Source organism: Coregonus lavaretus (genome assembly GCF_964263955.1).
Source record: "Coregonus lavaretus genome assembly, chromosome: 28".
Classification (NCBI taxonomy): domain Eukaryota; kingdom Metazoa; phylum Chordata; class Actinopteri; order Salmoniformes; family Salmonidae; genus Coregonus; species Coregonus lavaretus.
In genome coordinates this window covers 37,694,385-37,722,128 of record NC_140015.1, presented here as the reverse complement: position 1 = coordinate 37,722,128, position 27,744 = coordinate 37,694,385, and the positions used below count along the sequence as shown (strand labels likewise).

Here is a 27,744-nt window from a genome sequence, read left to right as displayed (position 1 = left end):
GTGTGTGTGTGTGTGTGTGTGTGTGGCGGACAGGGCAACAAGTACGTACATACACACTCTCTAGAACAAAGACACACACTGCTGCAGACCATTTGTAGAACATGGAGTCCAGTTGTTTAATCAGCACGGGGGCGTGTGTGGGAAGAGTTCACAAAGGCTGTGCTGAAGAGTCCTCTTGGAGAGAGGGGGAGAGAGAGAGAGGGGATTGGGAGAGAGAGAGGGGAGAGAGAGAAGCACAGAGAAAGTGGAGAGTGGAGAGTAGAGAGAGAGAGTGAGAGAGAGTACAGCTGCCACAGTGAAGCATCTAGAATTTGGTGTGAGTCACCTGGTGCAGCCTGGTTGGTTCCACAACCCCTGTCCACAGGAGGGAGAGTGAAAGTTACCAGGAAAGATGACTAGAGATCTTCAAGGTGATGATGTGTGTTAGATAAGAGCTTGGTGTTGCAGACGTTGTAATGAAGACGACAAGGATCTAAAGAAGTAGATCTCTAAATCTTTGTCATGTGTTATAGCTTCCATGTATTACACAAATCAATGAATGTTGTCTATAGCCTGATCTGGTGTGTCTTCTAGTACATCACATCCACAGTGACGATGTAGAACTTCTCTATTCTTTATTTGACTGATTGACTGATCTCTATCTGTCCAGGGTAAAGACCTGCTGACCCAGAAGATCCCAGTATGGCAGCAGGCATGTTCAGACCCCAACAAGCTGCCAGAGCGGGCCATGCTCCTAGCCCAGCAGATGGGCTCTGGGTCCGGCACAGGCACTGCTTCCCTGATCATGGGGGGCTCCAGCCCCATGCACACCTCCAAGTCTAACCTGTCCAACCTGGTCATCTCTGACCCCATCCCCGGGGCTCAGCCGCTCCCCGTCCCCCCAGAACTGGCCGTCTTCATGGGTGGTGGGCTGGGGCACCAGGCGGTGAGTGGTGGTGTGGGTCTGGATGAGCGGGCTGGTAATGTTGCTGTATGGGGAAGGTTTCTCTTACTCTGTAGGTGTTGGGAATATTAATATTCAGCTGTGAATTGTATTTGTATTTATTAAGGATCCCCATTAGTTCCTGCCAAGGCAGCAGCTACTCTTCCTGGGGTCCAGCAACATTAAGGCAGTTATATACAAAATAAGAGGTTTTAAATAATCGGATAGATAAAGGAATCAGAACGGTAAAGGAATCAGAACGGTAAAGGAATCAGATATATAAAGTACATGGAAGCATACAATATCTTTGAAGAACAGACTAACATAACAAAAAAATTACATATCCTGAAGAAAATGTGATGTGCATGCTAGCTTGTGAAGGATCGATTGATTGATACTATAGCCTGAACATGTGAAAGTTTGTTTGGTGCCTATAACTTGATCGGTTCAAATGTACTGTTGGTGGGTTATTTTATACAAATGTATGTAAATTAATATAGTTATAGTTGATCAAAGTTTAAGAATTGGAAGTTAGGATAGCCTGAACATGTAAAAGTTGGTTTGGTGATTCTTTTTTGAACGGTTCAAGTGTTACTGTTGGTGAGTTATTCTATGCTAATTTATGCACATTTATATAGTTATAGTTGATAACGATCTTGAAGTTAGGATAGTCTGAATGTTTTAAAGTTGGTCTTATAACTTAATTGGCCAAGGAGCAGGACCATTGTAAATACCTACCACTGTTTTACTGTGGTTCTCATTCAAACCCATGTAAATGTATGCCCATTTTAAATGCGTATAGTTTAAAAAGTATAAACCAGTATAAAAAAAATTGAATGCAAGCAATCTAAATTGGGTCAATCTGAACATCTAAACGTTAGTTTGGCATTGATAGCTTACACGGTTTAAGAGCAAAGGTGAATCCAAATACTTCCCATTCAAGCCAATGGAGCTTTTATTGACATTTTAAAATGGTTATAGTTCATAAAGTATAAATGTTATCAAACATCTGAATACAGTTCATCTAAGTTGGGTCAGTCTGAACATCTCAACGTTGGTTTGGAGTTAAACGGTGAAAGAGGAGATAAATATAAATGTTTTACCATTCAAGTCTATGGCCCGTTTTCCCCCCATTGAAATGCATTGGGAGCTCATTTAAATATTGTTATAGTTCAAAAAGTATAAATGCTATCCAAAATATATTTTTTCAAGCAACCCAAGTTGGGGCAGTCTGGACATTTGGAAGTTGGTTTCGTTTTAATAGCTTCAATCGTTTAAGCGCTGATAATAATATGAGTATGTAAGAAATCTAGAGGTGTGCATTGCTTTGCATGCACACCTAATTACAATTCATTAATTTATACTCTTAATTTGAGCTTGGATTACAGGCGAGTGTATCTGCGAATAAATAGTCTCTGCTTCCTGACGTAGAGAGAGGAAACGGTAGACTAAATCAGCCCTGTAACCTCTGGCCCTGGGTGGGGAAACAAAATTACACATTTACATATTACACTTTTAATGATGCACCTTATTAATTAGGTAGTAAACTCGTTCTGTAAGATGAGAAGTGGAGGCTTACATATGACCTATGAACAACATCTCTATCTGAATATTAATTATCTAACTGGATCCTTGCCGTAGCTTGTAATCCATCATTTTACTTTGTGAATACTCCTGTATAATTTATTGCCCTATGTAGACCTTCTAGGCCAGGGATGGGGAACTGGCAGCCCACCCTTTTGTAGGCCCCTGTATCAACCCCCCCCTCCCCCTCCCCCTCCCCCTCCCCCTCTTACTGTTGAGAGTTAGAATAGTAGAATATACAAGGTGCAATTTCTAAATTTGGTTGTGAATCAGCAGTTTTTCTCTTATGTCAGTCACTGACAGTCACTCAATTAGCCCATGTCGATTTACATTTTTTAGATTGGGAAATTAGTCAAGCCAGCTATCTAAACTTGTAGTAATCGTGATCGAATTACCGACCGGGGAGTCCCCATTGATTTTGTTAGTTACTCTCTCTCAGATATCATTATTAAAAACTGCAAACATTTCTCTCTGCCCCATGGCAATATGAGTAGAATTGCATGAAGTTGGTAAAATAATTGCTAAATCTTCTCTATGCTCCATGACAAAAGGTGTAGAATTTCAGGAAATTAACACTTAAAACTTTTTCTCTCCGCAGTCAAGAGTGGGGGCCGCTAAAACGTTTTGCTCGCAAGGTCGCTGCATGTGTGGGTATGGATGTGGGTACGCAGACCCGCGATCCACTGCGGCCCCTCATGATGAGTTCAGATTTGATGTGTCCCAACGCCCATCCCTGTTCTAGGCCAAACATTGAATGCAAGACCGTATATGGATATATCCTGTAGCTTCTCACACACTGCCTACACACACTATAGATACCAGACCGTCAATTTACAGTCTACTAATTATTTTTTATTATGTTCCGGCCTCCCGACCGTACACTCAAGAACAAATGGGCCCAAGGCTGAATCTAGTTGATGATCCCTGCTCTAGTGCATGTTTCTGAATGTATATTCCGTGTTTCCAGAGGCTGATGGGTTCAGATGGGATGTCCATGGTGAACGGTACGACAGGACTCCATGGAGGGGAAGAGTACTGGACAGAGGGGGGTGTGTCAGTCTCCCAGCTCCAAGGAAGACCCTCCTCCCCCCAGGCCCCTTCCCTACCCCAGGGACAGGCCCCCACCCAGAGACAGGTCAGCTCAGAACACAGAATTACATACAGTGCATTCGGAAAGTATTCAGACCCCTTGACTTTTTCCACATTTTGTTACATTATAACCTTATTCTAAAATGGATTAAATAGTTTTTTCCCTTCATCAATCTACACACAATACCCTATAATGACAAAGCAAAAACAGGTTTTTAGACATTTTAGCACATTTATTAAAAATAAAAAAATGTAATCTAATTTACATAAGTATTCAGACTCTTTACTCAGTACTTTGTTGAAGCACCTTTGGCAGCGATTACCGCCATGAGTCGTCTTGATTATGACCCTACAAGCTTGGCACACCTGTATTTTGGGGAGTTTCTCCCATTCTTCTCTGCAGATCCTCTCAAGCTCTGTCAGGCTGGATGGGGAACGTCGCTGCACAGCTATTTTCAGGTCTCTCCAGGGATGTTCGCTGGCTGGGCTACTCAAGGACATTCAGAGACTTGTCCCGAAGCCACTCCTACGTTGTCTTGGCTGTTTGCTTAGGGTCGTTGTCCTGTTGGAAAGTGAACCTTCGCCCCAGTCTGAGGTCCTGAGCGCTCTAGAGCAGGTTTTCATCAAGGATCTCTCTGTACTTTGCTCCGTTCATCTTTCCCTCGATCCTGACTAGTCTCCCAGTCCCTGCCACTGAAAAACATCCCCACAGCATGATGCTGCCACCACCATGCTTCACCATAGGGATGGTGCCAGGTTTCCTCCAGACATGATGCTTGGCATTCAGGGCAATGAGTTCAATCTTGGTTTCATCAGACCAGAGAATCTTGTTTCTCATGGTCTGAGAGTCTTTAGGTGCCTTTTGGCAAACTCCAAGCGGGCTGTCATGTGCCTTTTACTGAGGAGTGGTTTCTGTCTGGCCACTCTACCATAAAGGCCTGATTGGTGGAGTGCTGCAGAGATGGTTGTCCTTCTGGAAGGTTCTCCCATCTCCACAGAGGATCTCTGCAGCTCAGTCAGAGTGACCATCGGGTTCTTGGTCACCTCCATGACCAAGGCCCTTCTCCCCCGATTGCTCAGTTTGGCCTGGCGGCCAGCTCTAAGAAGAGTCTTGGTGGTTCCAAACTTCTTCCATTTAAGAATGATGGAGGCCACTGTGTTCTTGGGGACCTTCAATGCTGCAGAAATCTTTTGGTACCCTTCCCCAGATCTGTGTTTCGACACAATCCTGTCTCAGAGCTCTACGGACAATTCCTTCGACCTCATGGCTTGGTTTTTGCTCTATCAACTGTGGGACCTTATATAGACAGGTGTGTGCCTTTCAAATCATGTCCAATCAATTGAATTTACCACAGGTGGACTCCAATCAAGTTGTAGAAACATCTCAAGGATGATCAATGGAAACCGGATGCACCTGAGCTACATTTTGAGTCTCATAGCAAAGTGCTTGAATATTTAATTTCTGTTTTTTATTTTTTTATAGATTTGCACAAAAAAATAACCTGTTTTCGCTTTGTCATTATGGGGTATTGTGTGTAGATTGAGGATTTTTATTTATTTAATCCATTTTAGAATAAGGCTGTAACGTAACAAAATGTGGAGGAAGGGATCTGAACACTTTCCGAATGCATTGTAGGTAGTATATACTGGTAGTATAATGTACAGTTGCTAGGTGATGACACTTTACAATTGGGGTCCTCCAGGGATCCATCTTAGTGTCTGCTAATGCTAAAATGTAATGTAAATGCATGTCTGTTAATATTCAAGTGGATGCAGATGATTCTGTAACTGTTATTTCTACACTGGGTCAAAACAAGCAATGTGATTGGTTGAGAGGCGTTCTGTGTGATTGGTGGTCGCTTAGGTCACCCATTCTAACGTTCAATCGAACAGTAACTGAATGCCTCGATGCTTGTCTGCCTGCTTTATATAGTAAGCCATGGCTAACCATTTTTGTGAATGGGGTGGTGTACCTAATAAACTGGCTACTGAGCGTATATATACTGAATGTAGATAATATACAGGTCATGCATGTATCTCTACGCAGGTCAGTGAGCACTACTCCAATACCCTGCCCGTCCGCAGGCCCCAGCCTGCCAAGAACAAGACCTCTGTTGGTAAGAGAACCTAAGCTAACTCTGCTAGTCTCTGGCAGATAACTGTATACTGTTACGTTACTGTCTGGTAATAGAACCGTATACTGCCAGCGTCACGTACACAGGTTAGTCTCCCCAAAGCAGATAGCAATAACAATGACGACATGAATCAGCTAGTCTTAGTAACCAAGTTAGCAACTAACATAGCAACTTCCTTAGTAACAACTCTTACAGGAGCCACGTAGTGCTGTGTAGAGTGACACTGATGCCCCTCCTCCTCCACCGCGGCCCCAGGTGAGACCCGTACCCTGCCCAGGTCTAGCTCCATGGCTGCGGGGCTGGAGAAGAACGGTCGCGCCCGTGTCCAGGCCATCTTCTCCCACGCGGCCGGAGACAACAGCACCCTGCTCAGCTTCTCTGAGGGAGATGTCATTACCCTGCTTGTCCCGGAGGCCCGCGATGGATGGCACTATGGGGAGAATGACAAGAACAAGATGTAAGTGTCTCTAGTCTGGCACAGAGACATGGAATGAAAGCTTGTGTGTCCAGTACTGCATATCAGTGTTGGCTGCTGAGGGGAGGACAGCTCATAAAAATGTCTGGAACAGAGTGAACGGAATGGCATCAAACACCTGGAAACCATGGAAACCATGTGTTTGATGTATTTGATACCATCCCACCTATTCAGCTCCAGCCATTACCACAAGCCCATCCTCCCCAATTAAGGTGCCACCAACCTCCTGTGCTGCATATTAACATGTAGACTGACATTCAGAACTGAGGTTTTTTGCGCAAGTCTTTGATTGACATCAATGCGTGATTTCCACAGAAGTCGGGGTTAAACCGCAGATCTCAAGATAGGATTCAGCTCCAATGCAGTTTACAGCAGGCATCATTTTACCTCATCTTCCCTGTTTCCCCCTTCAGGCGCGGCTGGTTCCCCTTCTCTTACACACGTGTGCTGCCAGAGAGTGAGAAGGAGAAGCTCCAGGTGAAGTAAGTAACTAATGTCCTAGCCAGTACTATACCGTTCAGGCTGGAACAATAACGTGAGACATGTCTAAAGTGTCCAGTGCCATCTCTTCACCTCTGGACACAGTAAATATTGATTTGATTGGTTGAATGATTGCTGTCCCCTGCAGTCTGCACCATGGGAAGAGCAGCAGCACCGGAAACCTGCTGGAGAGCGACATGTCTCTGCCCATGCCTGACTACGGCCTGACTGCCCGCCTGCTGGCACAGAGCCTGGCACAGAGCAGACCCAGACCTTACAGCATGGCAGGCTTTGCCACACAGGTCAGTGTTAGCGAGCGCACACACAGTCGGACAGATGCAGACAGACGGACGGACGGACGGACACGGACGGACACCTACACACACACCAGGCCACGGCCCTACACCATCGCAGGCTTCTCTACACAACTGAAACCGACAGCCATATACTTCTAAAGACACACGACACGACAAACAGAATCTCCAACTCAGAACACAGTAATCCACTGTAATCACAGTAATCCACTGTGGTTGATTCAGTCTGGAGAGTAGAGGTGTCTGGTCTGATCAGTTGTCTGGAGGACTCCAGTCAGTTTGGTGTATTGTTCTGTCAACACAATGTAAAGTGAGGAGTAGTACTGCAGGAGAAGACAGGGATATAGAGTACGGACACAGCTCTGGCACCACCTGCTGGAGGCTCTTTCAATAACTGGTTTTATACATGAGAGTTTCTGAAAGTACCTCAATAAAATAGACACAGTGTGAATGATCATGCATGACCATACAGTTATACATAGTCGTGGATATATCATTAGGCCATGCTAATGTTATCTTTGTATGGTATTAACTATTCACTGCAGGAATGAACTGTGTGTTAAGGAGTGTTCTAATGTAGGAATGAACTGTGTGTTAAGGAGGGTTCTAATGTAGGAATGAACTGTGTGTTAAGGAGGGTTCTAATATAGGAATGAACTGTGTGTTAAGGAGGGTTCTAATATAGGAATGAACTGTGTGTTAAGGAGGGTTCTAATGTAGGAATGAACTGTGTGTTAAGGAGGGTTCTAATGTAGGAATGAACTGTGTGTTAAGGAGGGTTCTAATGTAGGAATGAACTGTGTCATGATAATGTTCTTTTCCATTTCAGCCTGCCCTTGAGGACTATGACAGTCGCTTTGCTGCTGCAAGGTAAGACCCTTATTATCAACCGCCCTGAACTACTGACCTGGTAGTTACATTGGGTGGTATGAATGACTGATCACGATGAAGTATGAATGTGAACTACTGTACTGACCTGGTAGTTACATTGGGTGGTATGAATGACTGATCACCGTGAAGTATGAATGTGAACTACTGTACTGACCTGGTAGTTACATTGGGTGGTATGAATGACTGATCACCATGAAGTATGAATTTGAACTACTGTACTGACCTGGTAGTTACATTGGGTGGTATGAATGACTGATCACCATGAAGTATGAATGTGAAATACTGTACTGACCATGGCGGCAGGTAGCTTAGTGGTTAAGAGCGTTGTGCCAGTAACCGAAAGGTCGCTGGTTCTAATCCCTGAGCCGACTAGGTGAAAAATCTGTCGATGTGCCCTTGAGCAAGGCACTTAACCCTAATTGCTCATGTAAGTCGCTCTGGATAAGAGCGTCTGCTAAATGACTAAAATGTAAAATGTAAATGTAGTTACATTGGGTGTTATGAATGACTGATCATGATGAAGTATGAATGTGAACTACTGTACTGACCTGGTAGTTACATTGGGTGGTATGAATGACTGATCATGATGAAGTATGAATGTGAACTACTGTACTGACCTGGTAGTTACATTGGGTGGTATGAATGACTGATCATGATGTAGAATGAATGTGTGACAAGATACACAGGACTGACTAGACTGGGTATGCGAGTAAAAATTAACTACAATGAACAAAAATATAATCGCAACATGCAACAATTTCAAAGATTTTACTTAGTTACAGTTCATATAAGGAAATCAGTCAATTGAAATAAATAAATTAGGCCCTAGTCTATGGATTTCACATGACTGGGAATACAGATATGCATCTGTTGGTAACAGATACCTTAATTAAAAAGTAGGACCGTGGATCAGAAAACCAGTCAGTATCTGTAGTGACCACCATTTGCCTCATGCAGCGTGACACATCTCCTTCGCATAGAGTTGATCAGGCTGTTGATTGTGACCTGTGGAATGTTGTCCCACTCCTCTTCAATGGCTGTGCAAAGTTGCTGGATATTGGGGGGAACTGGGACACGCTGTCGTACACGTCGATCCAGAGCATCCCAAACATGCTCAATGGGTGACATTTCTGGTGAGTATGCAGGCCATGGAAGAACTGGGACTTTTTCAGCTTCCAGGAATTGTGTACAGATCCTTGCGACATGGGGCCGTGCATTATTATGCTGAAACATGAGGTGATAGCGGCAGATGAATGACACGACGATGGGCCTCAGGATCTCGGCATGGTGTCTCTGTGCATTCAAATTGCCATCGATAAAATGCAATTGTGTTCGTTGTCCGTAGCTTATGCCTGCCCATAACCCCACCGCCACCATGGGGCACTCTGTTCACAACGTTGTCATCAGCAAACTGCTCGCCCACACGACGCTCTGCCATCTGCCTGGTACAGTTAAAACCGGGATTAATCCGTGGAGAGCCAGTTTTTTTTTTTCGGTTGTGCAAACCCACGGTTTCATGAGTTTTCCAGATGGCTGGCCCCGGACGATCCTGCAGGTGAAGAAGCTGGATGTGGAGGGCTTACGTGGTTACACGTGGTCTGCGGTTGTGAGGCCGGTTGGACGTACTGCCAAATTCTCCAAAACGACGTTGGAGGCAGTTTATGGTAGAGAAATTAACATTAAATTATCTGGCAACAGCTCTGGTGGACATTCCTGCAGTCAGCATGCCAATTGCACACTCCCTCAAAACTTGGGATATCTGTGCCATTGTGTTGTGTGACAAAATGAGACATTTTAAAGTGCCCTTTTATTGTCCCCAGCACAAGGTGCAGCTGTGTAATGATCATGCCGTTTAATCAGCTTCTTGATATGCCACACCTGTCAGGTGGATGTGTCATCTTGGGAAAGGAGCAATGCTCACTAACAGTGAGGTAAACAAATGTGTGCACAGAATCTGAGATAAATAATATTTTTTTAGCGTATGGAACATTTATGTGATCTTTTATTTCAGTTCATGAAACATGGGACCAACACTTTACATGTTGTGTTTATATTTTTGTTCAGTATAGATCAGTAAGGACCAATATTGTTTTGAAGAGGAAGTTTAACTTTAGCTGTTTAGTCTGAGTTAAAACTTTGAGACATTGCAGCTCTACAGGCTTTGGATAGAAGTGTCTGCTAAATGGCATATATTACACTGCTCAAAAAAAATTAAGGGAACACTTAAACAACACAATGTAACTCCAAGTCAATCACACTTCTGTGAAATCAAACTGTCCACTTAGGAAGCAACACTGATTGACAATACATTTCACATGCTGTTGTGCAAATGGAATAGACAACAGGTGGAAATTATAGGCAATTAGCAAGACACCCCCAATAAAGGAGTGGTTTTGCAGGTGGTAACCACAGACCACTTCTCAGTTCCTATGCTTCCTGGCTGATGTTTTGGTCACTTTTGAATGCTGGCGGTGCTTTCACTCTAGAGAGACGGAGTCTACAACCCACACAAGTGGCTCAGGTAGTGAAGCTCATCCAGGATGGCACATCAATGCGAGCTGTGGCAAGAAGGTTTGCTGTGTCTGTCAGCGTAGTGTCCAGAGCATGGAGGTGCTACCAGGAGACAGGCCAGTACATCAGGAGACGTGGAGGAGGCCGTAGAAGGGCAACAACCCAGCAGCAGGACTGCTACCTCCGCCTTTGTGCAAGGAGGAGCACTGCCAGAGCCCTGCAAAATGACCTCCAGCAGGCCACAAATGTGCATGTGTCTGCTCAAACGGTCAGAAACAGACTCCATGAGGGTGGTATGAGGGCCCGACGTCCACAGGTGGGGGTTGTGCTTACAGCCCAACACCGTGCAGGACGTTTGGCATTTGCCAGAGAACACCAAGATTGGCAAATTCCCACTGGCACCCTGTGCTCTTCACAGATGAAAGCAGGTTCACACTGAGCACATGTGACAGACGTGACAGAGTCTGGAGACGCCGTGGAGAACGTTCTGCTGCCTGCAACATCCTCCAGCATGACCGGTTTGGCGGTGGGTCAGTCATGGTGTGGTGGTGGTTTTTCTTTGGGGGGCCGCACAGCCCTCCATGTGCTCGCCAGAGGTAGCCTGACTGCCATTAGGTACCGAGATGAGATCCTCAGACCCCTTGTGAGACCATATGCTGGTGCGGTTGGCCCTGGGTTCCTCCTAATGCAAGACAATGCTAGACCTCATGTGGCTGGAGTGTGTCAGCAGTTCCTGCAAGAGGAAGGCATTGATGCTATGGACTGGCCTGCCCGTTCCCCAGACCTGAATCCAATTGAGCACATCTGGGACATCATGTCTCGCTCCATCCACCAATGCCACGTTGCACCACAGACTGTCCAGGAGTTGGCGGATGCTTTAGTCCAGGTCTGGGAGGAGATCCCTCAGGAGACCATCCACCACCTCATCAGGAGCATGCCCAGGCGTTGTAGGGAGGTCATACAGGCACGTGGAGGCCACACACACTACTGAGCCTCATTTTGACTTGTTTTAAGGACATTACATCAAAGTTGGATCAGCCTGTAGTGTGGTTTTCCACTTTAATTTTGAGGGTGACTCCAAATCCAGACCTCCATGGGTTGATAAATTTGATTTCCATTGATAATTTTTGTGTGATTTTGTTGTCAGCACATTCAACTATGTAAAGAAAAAAGTATTTAATAAGATTATTTCATTCATTCAGATCTAGGATGTGTTATTTTAGTGTTCCCTTTATTTTTTTGAGCAGGACCTGAGGAAGCTTTCATTTCTCCTCTTTTCGGCTCTTGCTTGCTTTTGCCTCAAACTCTTCTGACTCCATAGCTGCTTTACTGATTTGTGTTATTTAATGACAACAGCATTTCATAGAACTAGTGTCTAGAATTTTTATTTTTCAACTGTTTCTGAGTCAGTGTTTGTGTCCCAAACGGCACCCTATTCCCTACATAGTGCACTACCCAATGGGCCTTTTTCAGAAGTAGTGCAGTTTATTTGTAATAGGGTGCCGTTTGGGACGGCGTCAGTTTCTGTAATCCAATCAGAAGTCAGATCCACTGCTGTGGGAGGAAGGGATTGTTTTGTTTCTGTCTCTGTCTGATGAAGGGATAGGTGTGTGTGCGCGCGTGTTTACTTGTACGTATGCGTGTTGTGACAGATATCGAATTACATCATTCTGACCTCATGTTGACGTCACTGCTTGGTGAGGCCGGAGCTCTGATGAGCTCTGGTCTGGCGCTCCAAGTCCTTCTACATAGAGTTTGATAGAGAGCTCTTTTTTTGCATTTTTGCCAAAATGGTTTCTGTGGCAGCATGGGTAGCGCCATTGAGAGATGTCTCAATTTTAAAGGAAAACTCCACCCAAAAACGGTCCTTTTGGTATTTGTTTCATTAGTCCATTGTTGACATAGTCCCAAAAATGTTTTGCTTGTTAGCACTCAAGTTGTCAAGATATGTAACTTTCAAAATAAAGAAATCATCCCCGTATGATGCATTTTTTTATCATATGATGCTGCTTTGTACGGGGATGATTTCTGTATTTTCAAAGTTACATATCTTGAAAACTTGAGTGCTGACAAACAAAACATTTTTGGGACTATGTCAACAATGGAGCTTTCCTTTAAAGGAAAAAAGGCAATTTCTTCTACTTCTTCTATTGACAGTCGGTTAACAGACTGAAAGGATCAACACTGCCACCTGTAGTCTGTTGTCTGATATAAAGCCATGGTTGGCTATTTACTACCACCTCCAGTTATGGAATGTTTGTTCCGTAGTATCATTCATTGGCTGATCCCTCCTGATGACCTGGATGGAATCATGTGATCCTTCTTTAACCCATAGGAAGTCCCACCCAGTTGACTACTTAAAAATGGTGAAAGTCCTCAATGGCGCTGTGCATGCTAAAACAGGCTTTGTTGCACTTGAGCTGTCTATCCAAGTCTATGGTCGTTTCACATACTCCTTCTGTTCCTGAATATCTGATTCTGGATCAGATCTTGTATTTATAGACCTAACGGCCCAGGGTGTCTCCACCCTAGAGGCTCTGTACTCATCTTACACCAGACCCCCACTGCCAACCACATGACTTGGATGACCTCATCACAAATGGCCTCTAGGTTACTTGGGTTGAATTTGCATATTGTTCAAACAGACAAGTGATTCTGTGAAACATTCAAATATCAATACATTTGATTCCTTTACCCTTCAGAAGTTATTTTTCTGCTATCATCATTAATATTCCGATAGTGATATAGAGGCCTGGGTCGTGTTCATTAGGTTACCAAACGGAAGGAAACTGACTGAAACAAGGAGGTACTAACCTGGACTTGTACAATAAGAAATGCAAATATCCATTGCAAAGCGTTTTGTGTGTCCTAATGAACATGACCCTGATGAGGTAAGTCCCATCTTGGTAACTATGGCAGCCAGGTGTGTTTTGGTGTAGGTGGGAGGGAGGTACTTGCTACTCATGGTGAATGTTTGAGATGGACAACACTGCAATCTGACTGTGCAGAATCACTGATCTCCAACTAACTACTGCTCACTACTCATCATGTGATCAAGATGAGTGATTCTGTGCCTTGCCTTGTTCAAACTGATCCCCTCAAAACACGCTGATGGTACAGCACCCCTCTCCTCCCAAAGCCACCCCTGCCTGCCTGCCCGCCCTCCTTGCCTTGTGGCTATCTTGTCCCTCCATCTTCTCTCGGAGTGTGTCTATTCTCTTCCCACCTGGCAAGCTTCCTTTCTCTTTGTTCCTTGTTCCACAGTTCTGATCCCGATGGCAAATTGATTTCGACAGTGTGAGAACAGACAGACAGAGACAGCTCCCTACCGGATAGCACAGGGGTTTCCCGTCTCATCTCCCTCTCTCTTCCCAGCCCCCCCTTAGTCTTCCTAGTGTCTCTCCCCCTCAGTCTCCCTGTATCCCCCTCCTCCCCCCTGCTTCCACGCACTCCTTCTCCAAGTGGAAGAGCCCCGAGTCTCATCCCTCCTTTCTGTCCTCTCTTCCTCTCCTCGATCCCTCCTTCACTCCTTCCTTCCTTCCTCGGGTCGGTGGCGGTGACAGTGGCGGTTGGTGGGTGGAGGATGAGGAGGGCGCTGAGAGGGAGAGCCAGGGAGGAGCCCGTCCACCAATCGGCTTGCAGCGTTTCCCACTCTGAACTTTTGAACTTCTCTATCTAATCAATGTCCGTGCGAGAGACAAAATGGACACTACTAACTCTCAATCTCAAACAAGAGACTGCCTTTGCCACTGCTTGTCTTTGACTTTCATGCATGTACATGGTTGTGTCATTTTGTTAAATCTGAAAAGACATGTTCATGTACGGTACAAGTGCCAAAAAAATATCAACATTGTATTGTATACAGTCATTGTACTCACTCAGCCGCTGAACTGGACTGAACTGCCTTTTCTAAAGCACATGTGGAACGACTAAACATGATGATGGAGACTTTGGATGTGTCTCAAATGGCACCCTATACCCTATGTACTTTTGACCAGGGCCCATAGGGCCTGCTCTATAGGGAATAGGGTGCCATTTGGGACGCAACGTTGGTTTGCAGTGAGGCTGTGCAGATATTCTGTCTGTCGTTCCTTTGATATACACTAGGTGGTGCTGCACTCATTGCCTGGTGTGAACTGTCAATGCTGAAGTCGATTTTAGATTTTTGTCGACGGCATCATATGCCTTACTTCTGAAATGTTCCTTTTCTCTGTGGTAGTTTAATGTGCAACTGAGGTTGTGGAATATAAATATCTTAGTTCAACTTGGACACCCCTTCAAATTGTCACAAGAATCGCTTTTGTTTTATCAACTTTTGTCTGGGTAATTATTACCATCCATGACATATATTTCATATTTTCCTATTTTTTTAATTCTTTAAATCAAGATGTTTATTTTGAAAAGAGGTTAAAAAAAATATCTGCTTTCAAACTCCGATCACACTACAAACCTCCAGTCCTTTCTAGGACCTCCTCCAAGCCATCCCAAAAGTGGTCAGTCTCAAATATTCATTTTTCTTGAAATACTCCTTGGTGGACCTCAGATTGGACCTTTTCTGAACCCTAAATATGCTCTTTCAGCAGTCGGGGTTAGTCATCATTGACCCCTCTACAACCTTTTGACCCTTCCATGACCTTTGTCTAATTTTCTCCATAACTGCTGTGATCTAGTTGAAAGAAAGTATAAACAAAATGTTTAATAATAGGATTATGATCGTATGTCCTCAGTGATTGTCCTTTTTGGTCTTAATTTCTTTGAAAATGCGTTGTGTCATTGTAAAAAGATTTCCAGAAAAAGAAGACAAAATATTTATTTGAATAATATGTTATTATTATTATTATTATCTTTGAGCATGCTACGGAGCAATGATCAGAAATGTGATACTATTGAACTTTGACATTGAATGTATGGTGACTTTTTACAAAAAGTATTCTAAATAAAACATATATCCTATATATTAATAAACAGTTTGTTCAGACGAGAGATCTGTTCTGTCAAATTAATGACTTAAAAAATATATTTGAAATTATTTAATTTGAATTTTTTTCTATTTTGATTGACATCAGTGTGTTTTGGACCAGTACTGGGCAAACTTGTTCTTTTTTCGGCCATCTTTTTTTTTGTGAATCATCACTCGTCACATAATTTCCCACATATGCAGTATTGTTTGTTGTCATGGCGTCCACACCTCATCCCTACCTCTCCCTGTCCACCTCATCCTCTCCCTCTACACACTACCTCTGACATCACATAGTACTCCCATAGCAACCGAGCTCTGATCACCACCTCATCATGATGTGATTTGAACCATTTGAGTATCAGTGTTGTGGTGTGAATGTGTGTTTGTGAATGGTACTGTAGATGTTCCTCTCCTTTCCTTCCTGCCTCCTCTCCTTTCCTTCGCTTCCTGCCTCCTCTCCTTTCCTTCCTGCCTCCTCTCCTTTCCTTCCTGCCTCCTCTCCTTTCCTTCCTGCCTCCTCTCCTTTCCTTCCTTCCTCCTCTCCTTTCCTTCTTTAGACAGTATTTCTCTAGTTTTGCTGCCATGTGAATATAATCCTGGTTTGCGTTTGAACTTTGAGTTGTATTAGGGTGATAGCCTGAAGCCATAGGCTGCATCCCAAATGGCACCCATATTCCCTACACAGTGTACTACGTTTGACCAGCGCCCATGTAGGTAATAGGGTGTAATTTGGGACGCTACCCTAGTTTCTGTGGATGTAACACACTCTGTATAATACTGTTGGATCTTACCTAGTGGAGTAGTGGTTCCCAACCGGTTTGATTTGACCCAGTAGAGCGGTGGTTCCCAACCTTTTTCGGTTACTGTACCACCAATTGATTTCTGCTCTGCCCGGAGTTTCCCTGAACTACCCCCCTCATGTGCATTTTACCAGTAACCCTGTGGTTAGGCCAAGTACCCCCAGGGGTCCTAGTACCCCTGGTTGGGAACCACTGTAGCAGAGAAGGTGCTGTCCAATGCAGCCACGCACGTCCCCCTTTACAGCCCTGTGGTTAGGCTTTTTACACATGTCTGCAGAGAAACATCGGGCTGTTACTTGGCTAAGTCAAGGGCATGAAACGTGTACTGTCAGTCTTCCATCGTTCTTCACAGATCCAGACTAAGGGCTGGCTTCCCAGACACAGATGAATCCTGTAGTCTTGAACAAAAAATAATTTCTCAAGTAAGCATGATTTTAGTCCAGGACTAGGTTGCCTCCCAAATGGCACCATATTCCCTTTATAGTGCACTACTTTACAGGACTCTGGTCAAAAGTAGCACACTATATAGGGAATTGGGTGCCATTTTGGATGCATTACAGGTTTAATTTGTGCCTGGGAAATTAACCCTATATCAGTTAACCTATGTTCATCTGACATCAAACTAACTAGCTGTGCCAATGCCTTTAAGAACTGTGACCTCACCATGCATGACTTCAGTATGAGAGATGAGCCTTAAGCACCCTATTCCTTATGTAGTGCACAGCATAGGGAGTAGGGTGCTGTTTTGGATGCACACTAAGGCACTCAAACCCAAGGGTTTTCTTTACCTTCCAGTTTGGGTCCAGAAATGTCCCGGTTCTGAAAGAACAGGACGTCAGTAAGTCAACAGCCTCCATCGCCGCTCGCTCGCTTACTCAGCCAACCAACTAATCACACACTCTCTGGTTCTCTCGGCTGTCATTGGCTGTCTGGCTTCAGTAAGGTGCTGGGCATCACTGTTCCCCCCCCCCCCCCCCCCCCCCTTTTCCAACCTTCGACCTCTCTGATTTGCTTTCCTTCCTGAGGCAGGGTTTCTTCCAGCCAATCCAGGAGGCCCTGGGTTGCAAAATAATGTGTGTTTTTCCATGGAGGTAAAAGTGTCAGAGAAGACTCTTAAGTCCTTCTAACCCTGCATGCATGTCTGTTCTGTTCTCAGAGTAAATGTTTAACTCTTAACTCCAATAATAAGCACTACAGCATTGTTTGTCCTCGCCTGCATGCTGGCTCTAACATTTGCTTTATAAATAACTACAGACACACATTCAGAAACAAAAGTATTTAGGCAGTGGAAAACTACTACTGTTAATGCACTTTCTGATTTCTCTAGGGGTCTACTGAAGATAAATACCTTTGGGTGGGTGTTGAGTTGGGATTAGGGGTTTGACCCAAGTGTCTTCCATGTGTGTTCTATCCAGACTAACCATCTCTCTTCCCTGCCCCCCTCTCTCCGCAGTGACCGAGCCCTGGAGATTTACTTCAGACAACCCATCAATGATGACAGATCTGCCCCCATATTCTACTAGCATGGGCCCTGACAGCACCCCTGCAGGCCCCTGTGGGTCCCTGGCCCCTCAACCTCCCCTTAACACCTCTGTAGGCCCCTGGCCCCTCAACCTCCCCTTAACACCTCTGTAGGCCCCTGGGCTCTCAACCTCCCCTTAACCTCTGTAGGCCCCTATGGGTTCCTGGCCCCTCAACCTCTCCTCACAACACCCCTGTAGGCCTCTGGGGGTCCCTGGCCTCTCACCTTCCCTATTACAACACCCCTGTAGGCCCCTGTAGGTCCCTGGCCTCTCACCCTTCCCTTAAACACCCTGTAGGCACCTGGGGGTCCCTGGCCCCTCCCCTTAACCAGCCTGTAGGTCCATGGCCTCTCCTCCTTCCCTTAACACTTCTTTAGGCCCCTGTAGGTCCCTGGCCTCTCACCCTTCCCTTAAACACCCCTGTAGGTCCCTGGCCCCTCCCCCTAACCAGCCTGTAGGTCCTTGGCCTCTCACCCTCCCCTTAACACCACTGTAGGTCCCTGGGGGTCCTTGGCCTCTCCTCACCCTCCACTTAACACCCCTGTAGGTCCCTGGGGGTCCTTGGCCTCTCCTCACCCTCCTCTTAACACCCCTGTAGGTCCCTGGGGGTCCCTGGCCTATCTAGCTGTCGCAATACTGATAATGATAAACATTGATCTGCATTTCTATGTTCCTGTAACTTTAAATAATGTACAGCAATTAGGAGGTTGAAGGTAAATACTGAGAGGGAGGACAACGTGTGGTGTTATATTATATAGGTTATATTACAGTAAATTGATAAAGTTACACTGGATGTAGATGTACAGTATAACATAAGTACATTTGTAAATACTTGTTTCATTTTAAAACTATTACTTGATACTCTAGACCAGGTCTGCCCAAACCTCCTCCTGAAGATCTACTGTCCTGAAGGTTCAGTCCAACCCTCTTCCTGAAGATCTACCATCCTGAAGGTTCAGTCCAACCCTCTTCCTGAAGATCTACTGTCCTGTAGGTTCAGTCCAACCCTCTTCCTACAGGACAGTAGATCTTCAGGAAGAGGGTTGGACTGAAAAACCTACAGGATGGTAGATCTTCAGGAAGAGGGTTGGACTGAAAAACCTACAGGACGGTAGATCTTCAGGAAGAGGGTTGGACTGAAAAACCTAAAGGATGATAGATCTTCAGGAAGAGGGTTGGACTGCCCTGCAGCAGGCCTACATGCTAACCTAGAACTGCTGTCAACTAGGATGGGTGTTAGGGAGGTTCCACCACTACACTTACACTGCCTTGCAAAAGTGTTCATACCCCTTGGATTTCGTCACATTTTGTTGTTATAAAGTGGGATTAAAATTGAATTAATTGTAATTTTTGTCAACAATCTACACAAAATACTCAAGTCAAAATGGAAGATGTTTTATTTATTTAATATGAATAGAAATTATATAACAAAAATAGTCGTTGCATAAGTATTGAGCACCCTAAGTCAATACATGTTAGAAACACCTTTGGCAGCGATTACAGCTGTGAGTCTTCTTGGGTAAATCTTTTAAAACTTTACACACCTGAATTGTGCAATATTAGCCCGTTATTCTTTTTTAAGTTCTTCAAGCTCTGTCAAGAAGTCTTGCCATAGATTTTCAAGCAGATTTGAGTCAAAACTGTAACTTGGCCACTCAGGAACATTCACCGTCTTCTTGGTAAGCAACTCCAGTGTAGATCTGACCTTGTGTTGTAGGTTATTGTCCTGCTGAAAAGTGAATTCCTCTCTAGTGTCTGGTGTAAAGCAGACTGAAGCAGGTTTTCCTCTAGGATTTTGCCTGTGCTTTGCTCCATCTCATTTATTTTTATCCTGAAAAACTCCCCAGTCTTTGCCAATGTCAAGCATACCCATACCATGATGCATGGGCCCCGTGTAGCTCAGTTGGTAGAGCATGGCGCTTGCAATGCCAGGGTTGTGGGTTCGATTCCCACGGGGGGCCAGTATGAAAAAAAATGGGGGGAAAATGTATGCACTTACTAAGTAAGTCGCTCTGGATAAGAGCGTCTGCTAAATGACTAAATGTAAAAATGTAATGCAGCCACCACCATGCTTAAAAATAATGAGGCAGTTACTCAGTGATGTGTTGGATTTGCCCCAAATCTAAGGCTTTGCATTTAGGCCAAAAAGTGTATTCCTTTGCAGTGTTTTTTAAAAGTATTACTTTAGTGCCTTGTTGCATACAAGATTCATGTTTTGTAATATTTGTATTCTGTATATTTGTATTCTTCTTTTCAATCTGTCATTTTAAGTCATTATTGTGGAGTCACTACAATGTTGTTCGGCTATCCTCAGTTCTCTCTCATCACAGCTTTTTTTTAAATCACCAATGGCCTCATGGTAACATCCCTGAGCCATTTCATTCCTGTCCTGCAGCTCAGTTCAGAAAGACTATATTTGTGTCTGGGTTGTTTAATACATCATCCACAGCATAATTATTAACTAACCATGCTTAAAGAGATATTACATGTCTGATTTGTTATGGTTACCCATCTACCAATCACTGCCCTTCTTTATAAGGCTTTTGAAAAGCTCCCTAGTCTTTGTAGTTGAATCTGTGCTTGAAATTCAATACTTGACTGAGGGACCTTACAGTTGTTGTATGTATGGAGGACAGAGGAAGGGTTAGTCATTCAAAAATCATGTCAACACCTATTATTTCACACAGGGTGAGTCCATTATGTTATTTGTTAAGCCAAACTAATTTAGGTTTGCCTGAACAATAGGGCTTAATACTTATGCAGACTATATATTTTACTTATCTATTTGTATCAATCTTCAAAAAAATGTAAATGTTTCTTCCACTTTGACATTGGAGTATTTTGAGTCGATCGTTGACAAAAAAAATTACAATTAAATCAATGTCTAAGTTTGCTAGACCAATCCATTCGTTTTAATTTGTACAAACCATGTTTTTCCATAAGACCTCAGTATTCTTTGATACAACACTGTACACTTCACATGGAACATCCTATAGATAGACTACTAACTTACAGTAGAAGCATAGTAAAGCATTGAAGGAAGGCTTAAAGAAACCAAGTCAAATACACATATTATAAACTCTTACTTTTTCAGTCCATACCGATCTTTGTAGTGAAATTAGGTACCTTACAGCAATGTGTCCTCAAGCTAAGGCAGGGGTCATTTAGCAGCTCATCGAAATGGATAGTGATGGACAATGAATGTGCTCAAATGTAACTGCAAACATTAGCTAATGCTTCTGTACAGGCCATAGACCATTATAAATAACATACCATATTGTCTATGAGTTGTGATACAGTATACCCAGTAACATGGGGACTGTGCCTTCTACTGTCTGTCTGGTTTACTATGTAGATTCAGGCTAAATCATCATCCTTCTACTGTCTGTCTGGTTTACTATGCAGCTTCAGGCTAAATCATCATCCTTCTACTGTCTGTCTGGTTTCCTATGCAGCTTCAGGCTAAATCATCATCCTTCTACTGTCTGTCTGGTTTCCTATGCAGCTTCAGGCTAAATCATCATCCTTCTACTGTCTGTCTGGTTTCCTATGCAGCTTCAGGCTAAATCATCATCCTAAAACACTGCTATAAGCACATGGATCACTTATCTGGATATTGTTATATTGTTCTTCAGAATGTCACTGGAATGTTATTTTCTTGATTTTGATTGTTTTCAAAATGTCTGATCGGTCTGCTAAGTAATTAGACTTTAAACAAATGTTGCTTGAATATGTTAAACTACTACTGTACTACTACATACTCTAACAGTAGAATACAAATAGAGAAATGCTCTAAATTCTCTTCTAAATTTCCTTCTTTTTAAAGTGAGTATTATAACTTTATAATAAGATGGGCTAAATTGCCATGTTAGCTAGCTACAGCAGAAATCAGGATGTACATGTAAATAATAGCTGACATGATTTTACGTTCAGATTTAGTTTCCTGCCTAAGAATAACAAATAGAATGTTGTTGTCGTAGTGTGATCATGCCCGCCTCAGTATTATTCACTGTAGGCCTTTCTGAAATGGCACCCTATTCCCTTTTGGTCAGAGCCAATCTGTGCACTATGTAGGGAATAGGATGCCATTTTGGACACGTGTTGATTGTCTTTAATAGGGGTCAGAGAAAGGACAGTGGTCACGCTGGTTAGTGTGAATGTATGAGAGTGTGTTAGATAGCACCAGAGAGAGAAACTGATGTGAGTGTGAGAATCTGAGTCTCAATAGATAACACTGGTTGGATCCAACTGATGTGAGTGTGAGAATCTGAGTCTCAATAGAAAACACTGGTTGGATCCAACTGATATGAGTGTGAGAATCTGAGACTCAATAGATAACACTGGTTGGATCCAACTGATATGAGTGTGGGAATCTGAGTCTCAATAGACAACACTGGTTGGATCCAACTGATATGAGTGTGAATCTGAGTCTCAATAGACAACACTGGTTGGATCCAACTGATATGAGTGTGAATCTGAGTCTCAATAGACAACACTGGTTGGATCCAACTGATATGAGTGTGAATCTGAGTCTCAATAGACAACACTGGTTGGATCCAACTGATATGAGTGTGAATCTGAGTCTCAATAGACAACACTGGTTGGATCCAACTGATATGAGTGTGAATCTGAGTCTCAATAGACAACACTGGTTGGATCCAACTTTAGACGACTGTTTGAGAACAGGTAAGCCACTGGCTAGGTACACCAGAAAGGTTTCAAATACATTTTATACGGTTTTATATTTTTCTCACTCTGTTCCTATATCTGTAATGTACAAAAATGTACACATTCATGACCTTGTATGAAATAAAACAATTGGACACAAGAAATTGGACATTGATCTTTTGTCATGAAATGTTGTGTACTAATAACTGTGCTAGTCATGTCAGGAACAAAGAAGACCTGGGTGGTGTTGAGTAGAGCAGGCCGTATGAAGACCTGGGTGGTGTTGAGTAGAGCAGGCCGTATGAAGACCTGGGTGGTGTTGAGTAGAGCAGGCCGTATGAAGACCTGGGTGGTGTTGAGTAGAGCAGGCCGTATGAAGACCTGGGTGGTGTTGAGTAGAGCAGGCCGTATGAAGACCTGGGTGGTGTTGAGTAGAGCAGGCCGTATGAAGACCTGGGTGGTGTTGAGTAGAGCAGGCCGTATGAAGACCTGGGTGGTGTTGAGTAGAGCAGGCCGTATGAAGACCTGGGTGGTGTTGAGTAGAGCAGGCCGTATGAAGACCTGGGTGGTGTTGAGTAGAGCAGGCCGTATGAAGACCTGGGTGGTGTTGAGTAGAGCAGGCCGTATGAAGACCTGGGTGGTGTTGAGTAGAGCAGGCCGTATGAAGACCTGGGTGGTGTTGAGTAGAGCAGGCCGTATGAAGACCTGGGTGGTGTTGAGTAGAGCAGGCCGTATGAAGACCTGGGTGGTGTTGAGTAGAGCAGGCCGTATGAAGACCTGGGTGGTGTTGAGTAGAGCAGGCCGTATGAAGACCTGGGTGGTGTTGAGTAGAGCAGGCCGTATGAAGACCTGGGTGGTGTTGAGTAGAGCAGGCCGTATGAAGACCTGGGTGGTGTTGAGTAGAGCAGGCCGTATGAAGACCTGGGTGGTGTTGAGTAGAGCAGGCCGTATGAAGACCTGGGTGGTGTTGAGTAGAGCAGGCCGTATGAAGACCTGGGTGGTGTTGAGTAGAGCAGGCCGTATGAAGACCTGGGTGGTGTTGAGTAGAGCAGGCCGTATGAAGACCTGGGTGGTGTTGAGTAGAGCAGGCCGTATGAAGACCTGGGTGGTGTTGAGTAGAGCAGGCCGTATGAAGACCTGGGTGGTGTTGAGTAGAGCAGGCCGTATGAAGACCTGGGTTGTCACTTTTGTTTTGGGTTTAAACGGGGCATCTAGCTCACGCCCAGGAGGCAGCCCGGATCCGAAATGGATGGAAAAAAACACCTATACGGGCGCCGGGGCGAGATTAATCATTGTTGCAAATGATGGAAATAACCAATCACGATGAGGCATCGTCAGCTGTGAACTCTATAGCATGCTTCAGACAACCACTGTAAAGTTTGACTCAAAAATTGCAATGGTAAAACATTTGATATAATTTTCACCTGACACGACCACTTTGCCTTCTCTTCATTATTGCCTAATACAGTTGAAGTCGGAAGTTTACATACACCTTAGCCAAATATATTTAAACTCAGTTTTTCACAATTCCTGACATTTAATCCTAATAAAAATTCCCTGTTTTAGGTCAGTTAGGATCACCACTTTATTTTAAGAATGTGAAATGTCAGAATAATAGCAGAGTGAATGATTTATTTCAGCTTTTATTTCTTTCATCACATTCCCAGTGGGTCAGAAGTTTACATATACTCAATTAGTATTTGGTAGCATTGCCTTTAAATTGTTTAACTTGGGTCAAACGTTTAAGGTAGACTTCCACAAGCTTCCCATAAGTTGGGTGAATTCTGGCCCATTCCTCCTGACAGAGCTGGTGTAACTGAGTCAGGTTTGTAGGCCTCCTTGCTCGCACACACTTTTTCAGTTCTGCCCACACATTTTCTATAGGATTGAGGTCAGGGCTTTGTGATGCCCACTCCAATACCTTGACTATGTTGTCCTTAAGCCACTTTGCCACAACTTTGGAAGTATGCTTGGGGTCATTGTCCATTTGGAAGACCCATTTGCAACCAAACTTTATCTTCCTGATTGATGTCTTGAGATGTTGCTTCAATATATGGACATAATTTTTCTTCCTCATGATGCCATCTATTTTGTGAAGTGCACCAGTCCCTCCTGCAGCAAAGCACCCCCACAGCATGATGCTGCCACCCCCGTGCTTCACGGTTGGGATGGTGTTCTTCGGCTTGCAAGCGTCCCCCTTTTCCCTCCAAACATAACGATGGTCATTATGGCCAAACAGTTCTATTTTTGTTTCATCAGACCAGAGGACATTTCTCCAAAAAGTACGATCTTTGTCCCCATGTGCAGTTGCAAACCGTAGTCTGGCTTTTTTTATGGCGGTTTTGGAGCAGTGGCTTCATCCTTGCTGAGCGGCCTTTGAGGTTATGTCGATATAGGACTCGTTTTTACTGTGGATATAGGTACTTTTGTACCTGTTTCCTCCAGCATCTTCACAAGGTCCTTTGCTATTGTTCTGGGATTGATTTGCACTTTTCGCACCAAAGTACGTTCATCTCTAGGAGACAGAACACGTCTCCTTCCTGAGAGGTATGACGGCTGTGTGGTCCCATGGTGTTTATACTTGCGTACTATTGTTTGTACAGATGAACGTGGGGATCTTCAGACGTTTGGAAATTGCTCCCAAGGATGAACAAGACTTATGGAGGTCTACAATTTATTTTCTGAGGTCTTGGCTGATTTCTTTTGATTTTCCCATGATATCAAGCAAAGAGGCACTGAGTTTGAAGGTAGGCCTTGAAATACATCCATAGGTACACCTCCAATTGACTCAAATGATGTCAATTAGCCTATCAGAAGCTTCTAAAGCCATGACATCATTTACTGGAATTTTCCAAGCTGTTTAAAGGCACAGTCAACTTAGTGTATGTAAACTTCTGATCCACTGGAATTGTGATACAGTGAATTATAAGTGAAATAATCAGTCTGTAAACAATTGTTGGAAAAATTACTTATGCACAAAGTAGATGTCCTAACCAACTTGCCAAAACTATAGTTTGTTAACAAGAAATTTGTGGAGTGGTTGAAAAACAAGTTTTAATGACTCCAACCTAAGTGTATGTAAACTTCCGACTTCAACTGTATGTTGGCATGCGTTTTATATATATATTTTTAGCAATACTGATGGTTGTTACAAGCAGAATTTTTACAACCCTAGTCAAAAAATTATAATTATGCTATAGTTTTTTGTCCTATAAGATAGAATACTATAGGAGTCCAATAGGACTGGTTCCAAAATCCGATAGGATTTTCTATTGGATTCTTGTATTGGAATCCTATAGAATAGAATCCCATAGGAGTCCAAAAGGTCTGGTTCCAAAATCGTATAGGATTTTTCTATTGGTCATACAGCAAAGGAACATGCAGCCTTGAATCACTCCCTTAGTGTGATGGTGTGTTGAAGAGGTTGAAAACCTCAGGGAATGATCACTGGTGTGTGTAGGCAAAGATGTGGCGAGTGTGCTCCTGAGAGGCTGTTCCTCAGTTTACTGGTCTTTAATCTTGATTGCAGTTTAACAAATGTTCAGGTTTCTGTGCCATATTTAGCTTTGAGATTGTACAATAAAGCTGCATGTATCCAATTGTAGTGTCCATACAATGTGGTCTGAAATAACAATGACTAGAATATCAATGCAATGGCTTGACAGGTTATAATAAGTAAGCGGGGCGAAATAACGTCCTGCTGCAGTCACTATGGGAGCACTTTCTACAGCGCCCCGTTAAAATTGTGCATAAGAGCATTTTCTGACAGTAAATTGTTAAACTTGTGAGAAATGTGTACACCATCAGCCTAAATTGAAATGTTGATTTTTTTTTTACATATTCGATCATTTTATATTGTGCAAATTTCCTGTACATTACACAACCTCACATTTTAACCACATTGATTGAGGGTAATTGCACATCGTTTTTATCTCAGATTAGTGATGTTACTATAAACGTTGATAGTTATATTATCAAGAGTGTTAGTGATTAACTGTACTGCTAGCAACAATTTTATTCAGTTTTTTTGCCGAAGTTTACTGATACCTTTGCGTTTGTAAATGAATCCGTTATTCTGCGCTCTGGCACATTCAAACTAGAGTGCTCTGAAATCGGAGTGGAAGTGAATTTACGCGCTGGCGGATTGAGGATTTAGTAGAATTCTACTATCATTTTCAAACTCAAACTGGCAGGGATAATTCAGGGCGCTCTGTGTATAAAAGTCCATGGCCACACACCTATACATGGATTTGAGAGCCAAGCTATCACTCAAATAACAGCCAACACTTGTCACTGTTGATATCATAAGGCGGGTCGTGATTTGTTTAAGTTAAAAAACAAAGCAACTGATTTTTTTCCCTTCCCCGTTTCGGTAGCCTCCCAAAACTTCCATCCGACATTCTAGAATTTAGATGACTGTCTTGAGCAAATTCTCTTCTAACCAGTGATATGAAAATGATCAGATTCCGTGTGGCCTTTGAATAGTGTTAATTTAAACGGTGTATACACCCCAAACGTTTGCCACCACTCTATTGATATCGATATGCGTGAATAACAAAATAGTGTTGCGTTTACCTTTCCGCGTTGACGACCCACTTGAAACAAAATGCAACAATCCACAATGTAGCTGTCTGTCTTCTACAAGTTGTCCTCTAACCAGTGATATCCATATTATTCACAGATTCCGTGTGGTTTTGTAGTAAGGTTAGTTTGAATAGGAAGTGCAACCCGACATCCCCCTCTCATTCTATTGATTTCAACGTGATATCAATGAGTGATTGGCAAATAAGTGTTGCGTTTCTCTTTCCGTTTTGGCCACACCCCCAATTCCAAATGCATCAATCCAAAATGTAGCTGGTTGTCTTCAGCAGGTTGGCCTCTAACAAGTAATGTAAACAATATTTCCTGTTTCCATGTGGTTTTTGAGTTGTTTGTTTCAACAGCGCATACAACCTGATTCCCCCTAATCAATATGAGTGATTAAATGCCACTTGTCAAAACAGGGTTTTTGGTGCATATGCAGTTTAAGGTGCTCGTTAAAAAAAATACAATAATCTGATTACTATTGCGGCACATGTACACATGACCAGAAGTATGTGGACCCGTGCTCGTCGAACATCTCATTCCAAAATCATGGCCATTAATATGTAGTTGGTCCCCCCTTTGCTGCTATAACAGACTCCACTCTTCTGGGAAGGATTTCCACTAGATGTTGGAACGTTGCTGCAGGGACTTGCTTTCATTCAGCCATGAGCATTAGTGAGGTTGGGCACTGATGTTGGGCGATTAGGCCTGGCTTGCAGTCGGCGTTCCAATGTATCCCAAAGGTGTTCAATGGGGTTGAGGTCACGGGCTCTGTGCAGGCCAGTCAAGTTCTTCCACACCGATCTCA

General features: G+C 43.6%; 1 protein-coding gene across 2 annotated transcripts in view; it reads left to right on the top strand.

The window, feature by feature from the left end:
• LOC311104051 (BAR/IMD domain-containing adapter protein 2-like) overlaps positions 1-22,514 on the top strand; it is a 117,327-nt gene extending 94,813 nt beyond the window's left edge. Inside the window, exons 8-16 of one of the 2 annotated variants that reach the window (XM_084145707.1) lie at positions 650-925; positions 3,474-3,641; positions 5,643-5,712; positions 5,986-6,187; positions 6,619-6,687; positions 6,834-6,987; positions 7,829-7,869; positions 16,957-16,999; positions 17,615-22,514. In XM_084145707.1, the coding sequence (XP_084001833.1) occupies positions 650-925; positions 3,474-3,641; positions 5,643-5,712; positions 5,986-6,187; positions 6,619-6,687; positions 6,834-6,987; positions 7,829-7,869; positions 16,957-16,984 (1,008 nt within the window). In that variant the 3' untranslated portion in view covers positions 16,985-16,999; positions 17,615-22,514. The remainder of the gene's footprint in view (positions 1-649; positions 926-3,473; positions 3,642-5,642; positions 5,713-5,985; positions 6,188-6,618; positions 6,688-6,833; positions 6,988-7,828; positions 7,870-16,956; positions 17,000-17,614) is intronic. The other variant, XM_084145706.1, reaches the window with a different exon arrangement.
• Positions 22,515-27,744: the final 5,230 nt, after the last annotated feature.